The 9,319-nt window shown below is 39.9% G+C and overlaps 1 protein-coding gene across 1 annotated transcript; it reads left to right on the top strand.

Annotated features, from left to right (window-relative positions):
- The first annotated feature begins 1,242 nt into the window (after window positions 1-1,242).
- LOC137268528 (heparanase-like) lies at window positions 1,243-7,483 on the top strand. Its single transcript, XM_067803099.1, has 10 exons — window positions 1,243-1,470; window positions 1,964-2,091; window positions 2,484-2,657; window positions 2,991-3,165; window positions 3,788-3,838; window positions 4,546-4,746; window positions 5,286-5,406; window positions 6,498-6,610; window positions 6,907-7,050; window positions 7,242-7,483. Exons 1-10 carry the CDS (start codon window positions 1,289-1,291, stop codon window positions 7,402-7,404), a joined length of 1,452 nt encoding a protein of 483 aa, XP_067659200.1. The 5' UTR covers window positions 1,243-1,288; the 3' UTR covers window positions 7,405-7,483.
- The last annotated feature ends 1,836 nt before the right edge of the window (window positions 7,484-9,319 follow it).

Below are 9,319 nucleotides of genomic sequence, written 5' to 3'. Positions count from 1 at the left end.
CGATCTGGAAACACTGTTGATCTCTGGTCTAACTTTAGAAACTGATGGGGCAAGTGGAAACATAACACTGCAATAGGACATCATTGTTAACTGGAATGCACAAGCCAACCATGTTTGTGTCCTTACTGAATAGAGTAACTGTTGCAGAAGGTATTTTGAAATTCAAAGTATAAACGTACTTAATGTGATTTGGAAATTAATACAGAAATAATCCGTAATAACTCTGAAATATACATGCAAAAGTTTTCTTTTCAGAAATGACAAATTTTACAAATCAATTTCTACGAATGAATTAATAGAATCGCACATGGAGTGGTAGTACAAAATTATTGACAGAACAATTACAATGACAGTTTATGAGCAGTCGAAATGTTAATGAAGTCATTATTGAAAACACCTCGCTGGTCAGATTTCCGAGGTTGGCCAAGGCTTGAAATCCAGGGTAAAACAAATGTTTACTCAACCATCGATCCATATAATGTCAGGTAATACAGGCATGCGTTTATCCTGGTTGCAGCAGAAACATTGCAGAATTTCCTGTACTATGCAAGGTTAAATGTGCTTTTCGGAAAAATTACACATCAACTTTGACCTAAAAAACATCTAAATATAGCAGCGTCCACACGATTGCTTACAGCAGGTAGTAACTAGTCTCTGACAACTAATCATTGTTAAATCTCATGTCATGAACTTCTAGTAAATGTGTACTGAAACAATGCAGTGTCATGAGTCAATATATAAATATTTTAGTAGAAGCATAAACAAGACAAACGTATCATTCACGACAAAACTGAAGGTCATTTTCGATAGTATTGTTCGCCCACCAGGCATACATGACTCAATAACCTCAGTGCTTATTTGGTAGCGGTTGTCCTCCTACATGGTGGTAACAAGCACCCAGCTCAATGTAATGCACCATTTCCTTGCTATGTTTCATATAGGTTCCAAACACGACCAAACATCTGCAATGATTGAATGTTTTGTCAAGAATCGTAATCTGACAACTACCCTTTTATCAGACTTGATACCACATTTAAATAAAAGGCTTTGATTAAGGTCAAGGAATTATTAAATCTTTCGTCCTTGAGTTTGCTCATGTTCCGACTCAGCAGTGAAATTGTCTAATGACCTAGATACCCTGCGGGTATTAACGTATGTTGAAACACATGGAAACAAAGACGAAGATAAGGTGCTAGTCTTTACAAACTAAAGATAGAAACTCTCTGATAAGTAATCAGACATGAAGTTATCTGTTCAGGACAGTGAAAGACTGGTTTTAGACTTGTCCATGGATTCGTTAGGTTATCTGATATTTTTTATCGGGGTGTTATTCCCTGCTGCCAAGGGTCTAACTGCCAATATCTACATAGACACCAACGTCGTCCTCAACAGAGTTGAGGATAACTTTGTTGGCGTCACCCTCGACTCCAGTGTTATTCAAGCTTTTGAAAAGAGCGGTCTAAACTTCTCGTGAGTGAATTATTTGTACTCTTCAGGGTCGTTGCGTATGCGTCTGTGCTCATCCTGTTCAGTCCCGCAGAATTGCGGATTCGAATTCTTGACTGACATGGTTATATAAAGGGCATGAGGAAGATAAGCCTCTCCTCCCTGCATGAGTGAATCAGCGAGTTTGTTATTTGGGGGCATACGCCGCTTTTAGCAATATTCCAACAATATCAAGGCGGGGGACACCAAAAATAGCTTCAAGCATTGTACCCATGAGGAGAATCGAACTGGGTCTTCAGCGTGACGAGCGAACGTCTTAACCACTAGACTACCCCATCGCCCCTCTCCCCTGCATGAAACCGTGTCATTTTGGTAAAGCTGGGAATTAATGGTACCAAGGATAGCTCGTTTCATATTTGCCAAATTCAAGGTACATTGAAGACTATACTAATGCCATTGTCTTATTTTACTCTGAACTCTTATGGATAACTTATCAATATATATTATTTACAATTAGATCTCCAACATTACTTAATCTTGCTGGGGGCTTCCAGCCAAACATCCTCAGAATCGGCGGGACTGCCGAAGATGATATTTCCTTTGACCCAAATAACGTCACTGAAGACAGCCATGGGTATCTGTCAGGTATGTCGGTGTCATAAAATGTTTGTCTGTAATTTTCGTACAGATCAGGTTAAATAATTCAGATCGTTGGGGGAGAAGCTTTAATTAATTGTCTGGTTTAATTCTGCTAAGAAAACCATTCAAGCTACATGGGTTAGTATAAATCGAATATGAACAGACAATCCGGGACAAACAGACTGACTGGTCTGTTCATATAATCTCTTTCAACTAGTTTTTTTCTGTTTTGTGTCATAGCCCAGTGGAATATGTTTTGCCAGATATTCGAGAAATGACGTTTTGAAAACATGTACTCAAGCCACCGTACAACTGTTTTAACGAAATAAGTTTTTCCACCACCAAACTTTCGAGTTGTTCCCATGTGAATCTGTCACGATATCTGTATAATATTCCAGCTAGGCTTTGGGATGAAATCAACGCTTTCACGGCTAATGTTGGATGGGATGTGATCTTTGGTCTGAACGTACTTGAACGGCGAGATGGACAGTGGGATCCTGCCAACGCTGAAGTATTCTTGGATTACACTTCCAAAAAGGGATATAAATTATATGGTCTAGAACTTGGTAACGGTAGGTTGCTACACAAGGGTGACTAGGCTCCAGAAACAAGAAAGCACAAAAACTTGTCCAACTCACAGGGGGAAATAATAAGAACAACGCTGATCTAAAAGCAATGCATGGTGTCGTCTGCCACGACATTCGTTGAACAGCTGCATGTAACTAAACATGAATAAGCAATACTATCTCAGATCCTACCTGAATACTTTTGAATATTTTATCCCTTTCCCTCTGCAGAATTTGATTAACAGTGACACTCATGGGGCGTGATTTATCTGTGCGTGATCATGCTAATAGCTTTCATTCAAGGGGGTTTAATACATGAACTGAGGCTCATTTTCCTAGAGCCTCGGATGTTCCCTAAGAAGTTCAACCAGTCAGTGACCCCCCAACAACTTGGAACGGATTTTGGAACACTGGAGAAGATCCTGAGAGATCGGCCATACTTCAACAACACTCGTATTCTAGGGCCAGATGTTTCGGGCATATTATCAAACGATTCTGTCTCATATGTGGAGGAGTGAGTCTTGTTCACTTACAACTAAGTTCAGTCACAACTATCTCTCTGTATTAACGGTGTTCAGTTTAACATTGTTTAACGTTGCTCTTGTTATGAGTCCCGATTAATATAGTAAGGATTATGCAGGTTGTCGAAGGTTGGCGGTACGGTCTTCCAGCCACGTCAGGCCAAAGCACCGTCAAAGAGTCTGATTCCTCCTCTGCTTGTTGGTTAATATTAGTTGGAAAAATCATGGACTGGTGAGCTGGGAATCAGAGTAAAATGGCCTTTTTCATCTTACTTCGTCTCTTTCACGTTTTTTCGTTTCTTTTTTCTTTTTCTTATTTTCATTTTTCTTTTGGGTTGTTGTTCAATTTGTGTTGAAAATTCTTCTGGTCAGTCTGACAAACAAGAACACATTCATTTTTCTTTTCCAAAGAAATGAAGTAATAGTGAAACAAAAATCTTCTTATTTCTAATATACAATTCTATAGAATGTCAGTATCTTTTCATAGTGACTGGTTCCTTCAAAGAATATGTATCTTACAAATAACAATAAGAAAAGATTCTTTCGTCGTCTATTGATATACCTTTCGATATTTTTAATAGTATGTCACATCTCTTTTTTCAATTTCGTATTTAGGTTTTTAGCTGCAGGCGGAGCAGGCGCCGTGGACGGGGTAACATTCCATCAGTGAGTACAGGTGTACCTTCAAGTCGATAAGTCTATCCCGAATCTAGCAAATACATGGTTGGACTTGGAAAACGTACTACTAGGATATCGCTTGTAAAATGTATCGCCAGGATACTTCATAAGGAAGCACACCCTTTAACCTCGTCATTCTGCACTAGTTAGTCCAATACATATATGCATGTTGGTAGCACATTTACATGTCCATGTACTTGTACAATTGACTCGTATCTTTTAAACATATACACATGTTGCTTGTATCTGTATTCTCAGCCTCTGTTTGTATACATAAGTACACAGCATATGTTTCTTGTACAACGGACACCTCCTTTAAACATACGTATATGTACGTAATACATGTTCGTTGTCTCTGTGCCCACAGTTGATACATACCCTTACATACTGAGAAAATAATACACCAATTATTTCTTGAACGTACTTACTTCATGCAAAAATAACATGAAGTGTACTGGATACACAGAAAATAAGGGTGTTTGTAAATGCCATCGGCCATTACTTATTGCGAAACCTGCTAAAACGTGATTATATTTCACATCATGAAGTCAATAAACTGCTTGCTCACTGTGCGAATTGTAGTGATGTTTATGCCATTGAGGACCATTCAGATGAAATAAAGTAAAACCCTTTCTTCATTTTGTTTGACCTGTAACGTGTATCGGTGATATAACAGCTTCATCATGTTTCTCAAGGTATTTTGGAAATGGAGACTTTGCAACCAAAGAGATGTTTACTAATGCGACGTTCATGGATACTCTGAATGCCTCCTTTGTATCGGCACACAAGGCAGCGCGGGCGCTGGCGTCAAACAAACCTCTTCTACTGGGCGAAACTGGGTCCTTCTATCATGGCGGTGTTGTGAACATGACAGACACCTTTCTAGGTGGATTTTTGTAGGTATTTCAGATACGAGGCACGAACAGATCTACAGCATTGTCATATACCTTGCCCTAAAGATGTAAAGACGAGTTTAGCATACCGTCATATCAAGACATAGCTGGCAAAACATTCATCCACAGATTACTTGACGTTCTTGCAAGGAACGTAGATGACTGGATATGAATACATAGCACATTTTATGGATAGCAACTTCCTTTCATTCTTTATGCGACGTTTCAGAACCAATTCTTGCCCCTTCGTCCCGTGAATGAGTCATTGCACAGAGTGAATCCATCCTTCCATCCATCCATCCATCTATCTATCTATCTATCTGTCAGCCATCTTGGTGAAGGAACAAGAGTTAGCAATGACAGAATCATTTTAAGGAAGTGTTAATGTAGTCAAGCATTCACAGATTACCTGTACGTTATGGCAAGGACGTCGAACCCATTTCACGTCATTATTTTATGAAATGTATGCAATGCTAATGAGTATATCACGATGATTATATCACGCTAATGACAGGGTTTTGTGTGTTTATCATTACATACAGATGGATGGACAAGCTCGGCATGGCCGCCCAATCAGGCATACAGAATGTGTTCAGACAGAACTTGTATTCACTTGGATCAGCTAATCATCTGCTGGAGCCTTACACATACGACCCCTTACCAGTGTGTATACATTACATATTGGGAATTCACGTATTTAAGTTCCGGTTTATGAAATATTTAACTATAATTAAGTGCCGCGCTTGAATTCGAAAATGTGCAATACGTTGATAAAAATGAAAGCGAATAACGATTTTTTGTTTTATAATTTTAACCAGGAAATTTGTCTAGAAACTGAAAATTGAAAATTATGAAAATGTTTACTGTAGTGAGTAAATGTGAACGTGAATGATTTAGTTAATATTATGTTTAATGCAAAACAGAAACTATTATGAGAATATTATGATAGCTGGCTTTGACTGGTCTCTGCAGACAGTATTTAGAGCGTCAAGGGCTCTGCATTTGGGAAGAGATGTCATTCTAAATACCAAAGAACTAAATAGAAATTTCAGTCCATGGGCTAAGATACGAAAAGAAATTTTAACCCATGCGCTGAATTTCGCGTGTTCCTAAATACGGTAAGTTACGAAATAATGTGATCAGCCATTAATAAGGTAGGTCGAGGCGTGTGATTACCGTCCCTAATCCACGGCCACCTAACCACCTCCAGAGTGACAAATAGTTAGTCACTTGATGGTCTATCTGTTGTGGGACCCGTGAAGGTCCCGGGGTAGAATAGGCCTTCAGCAACCCATGCTTGCCATAAAAGGTGACTGTACTTGTCGTAAGAGGCGACTAACGGGATCGGGTGGTCAGACTCGCTGACTTGGTTGACGCATGTCATCGGTTCCCAATTGCGCAGATCGATGCTCATGTTGTTGATCACTGAATTGTGTGGTCCAGACTCGATTATTTACAGACCGCCGCCATATAGCTGGAATATTGCTGAGTGCGGCGTAAAACTAAACTCACTCACTCACTACCTGTTGTGGGTGTCATTTATGTGTTCTTAGCATGAGGCAACTTAGAGTAGGTTGTCTAAAGAATTTGCAAACATCTCAGGTTATGTTAATGCTGTTCGTCACGCACTCACCCATTTAGTCCAACAAGAAATAACTTGAAATACAGTTCAGAATTGTGTTAAACTCAATATTGTTAAACACAGCTATGAAAGTGGAACGTGTTTGTATACCTGCCTAGCTTATTTTTTGTAGGACTACTGGTTAACATATCTCTTCAAAAAGCTGGTGGGCAACGACGTGTTCAAGCTTCGAGTCGAGGGTCCGCCTACTGTCAGGGCATACTGTCACTGTATGAGACACATAAAGTAATTACCATAAAACACTATAAAGGGGAAGCGTGAGGCAGTGTGAAAACCTTGGGTTGGAGGTTTCTGTTTCAATACCGGCATTCAAATATGGGATACCAGCTAGTTACATTGTCAACAAATGTTAAAAGTTAGAAGATAAAAACACATTTGAAAGCAACTACGACAGAAATAAGAACTGTTGATAATGTGTACATCATAAAGCCTTGGGGCAGAACAGAATATCCGGTATGTCATCGGAAAGATGGTCTCTGGGCCGTAAATTGTGAATACACTAAATATATTTTACTTTTCAGTCCTTACTTCTATCCACCTGGGAGTGTGACGGTGTTTGCAATGAACCTTGACACTGTAGCAGTAAACGTGACTTTCCCAGCATACAAAGGTGGATATATGGATCACTTCCTGTTTACACCGGAAGAAGGTGATGTACAGTCGAGGTACGACTCGTGACTAAAATGTGTCCATCTGAGGAACTGACTACGGTTATATGACCATCAAAACCATTTATATTTGTCCGTAACGTCACACTGATAATGGGTATTATTTTACGTAAATTTAAAGTTGGCATATCCAGGCATCCTGAAGTCTTTTTACCTACCTCGCCCTAAATTTTGGTTACAACTTGCAGAACTGTGATCCTCAATGGCCACCAGCCTGTGCACCTCGTTGAAAACGAAATTCCATTTCTGGTTCCTGCTGGTGCAGAGGGAAACACAATCACCTTCCCCCCTCTGACGTACGGATTCATTGTACTGTATGCCGACGCAAGTGTGTGTAAACCTGGCAGCTGAACAGTGTGTGTCCTGATTTGTTCAGTCGCAGTCCAGTGGACGTCCTGGCTCCATAATACATGTGTTGTTGACAAAACTATTTCTGACGGTTTGTCCTTTTTGTTGGCATGGTTGGTGTTTTCAGCGTTAGATCCAGGGAAGGTTGGTGTTACGGGGTGTTTACCTTTGTTTCCATGGACTTATTCGAACAAGGGTGTGTCGCAACATCTTCCACTACTACATATGGACATGTTCGAACCCGAATATCGTATAACCGTCCACTACTGAAGACATATGTGTATCTTTAGATGCTTGATTGGCATTTTATAGGGTGCTATTTGGTGAACATAGAGATTTTTGCTGGGTTACATCTTTCTATTCCGGAGTACAACGCTGCATGGCTTGTTCTAGCCCCTTCTACTCAGGAAGGGTTCTACCTGACGATGAGGCTACAAGCCCTGAAACGTTGTACATACTCCAAATAAATGGAAAATGTAACATAGAAAAATTGCTATATCCATGGGTATCGTATTTCTTGCCGTAATATATGCCTGGACACCGTTACATCAGTCTTTGGTTTTCTACTTGTTCTTTACAGCGTACACAATCATCCACGCACAATACTGATTCAGTTTCAGCAACTCATGCTAATGGAATCAAGTGGTCGTTCTCCTCAGATTTGATTGATTCCTGACATTGTATCCCATATGAGTGGATTCAAAGTCATTATGTCAATCACCGGATCTTCTGGTCCGGACTGGAATATTTATAACCGACGTCATAGAACAGAGACGTGAAACAGACATGCAAATATCTACATACAAGTAATGCAAGAGGGCAAATATACTTCCACGTGTTTATATGCAATTATCCGCTTCATAATAGACGTCTGTACGCAACTTAGACGTCTACACAAAATAGACGTTTGCTATGTGTCTATTTATAATGCCAATCAAGGATAAACCTACAGGGTAGTGTGCCTTACCTGTGCATGTACACAGTTCACTAACACACCATACGTTGTATATGAGAATTTGAATTAATGTTCGTATTTGGAGTCTTTATACCGATACAGAAGAAATACACGTACAGACGACAATTTTGTGGAAGCCAACTCATTTATTTTGAGGAACGCGACATTTTCGAGTATATTCTCGCTATTCTGCAGCTCACGTGGTGAAGGATGTTGTCGATAGCAGCAGATAAATAGGAAGAATAGGACAAGGCTGCTGCCATGGCAACATAGTAGAACAATCAGGTGCTCGTTGGTATTAACACTTCTGCTAATGCTCTACTTGTACTTGTTGATGTTCTAAATGTAGACGTCGTATAGAGTCATTCATCTGATGAAAGAGTTAAAATATACCCCGAAACGTCGCTGCCATATTTCTCACTCTCTCACACAGTGTGCTGGGCCCAAACATGGACTTGTTTGCCTAATTCTGTACCCTCTACCTTCTGTGGTCATGCTTCTACATCACGTTTCATTGTGTTTGGATGACCATTATTGCACTAATGTCTTCTTTCAGATTAACGATGTCAGTGTGTCGATATTCTTGTTACATTTCAAGGACTGCATCTCACGACAATCTCTCTCTTCCTACATTGTATGTAAAAATGACATAGCTCCACCAGCTGATCTGACACACGATCCCAGATTACACACACGATCCCGTGATTGAAACAGTAATCTGTACTGTGGGCCGTTAACGATACCAGTAAATGAAGATTGATAGGTTTACAGTCTCTGGAGTTGTGACTTAAATGTTTGAGTAAGACGGAAACTGGGGATATTCTGAGATTATATACCCTCGTCGCGGACATGAAGTTTGTCTGCAATAATGAAAGACAATTTTGCATCTCGTAGTTTAACATCTTTCCGGACATCACAGACGACCAGTGTCTAAATCGGTTGCCGAGTCATTTCAGTGGAAGG

This window comes from Haliotis asinina, chromosome 16 (genome assembly GCF_037392515.1).
Source record: "Haliotis asinina isolate JCU_RB_2024 chromosome 16, JCU_Hal_asi_v2, whole genome shotgun sequence".
Taxonomy (NCBI): domain Eukaryota; kingdom Metazoa; phylum Mollusca; class Gastropoda; order Lepetellida; family Haliotidae; genus Haliotis; species Haliotis asinina.
The sequence above is the reverse complement of the archived record's forward strand: the minus strand, read 5'-3'. Positions and strand labels throughout refer to the sequence as shown.

Coding starts and splice junctions, on each gene's coding strand:
- LOC137268528 (XM_067803099.1), top strand. CDS start 1,289: ATGGATTCGTTAGGTTATCTGATATTTTTTATCGGGGTGTTATTCCCT. Junction 1,471..1,963: donor AAGAGCGGTCTAAACTTCTC/GTGAGTGAATTA, acceptor ATTTACAATTAG/ATCTCCAACATTACTTAATC. Junction 6,611..6,906: donor CACTGTATGAGACACATAAA/GTAATTACCATA, acceptor TTTACTTTTCAG/TCCTTACTTCTATCCACCTG.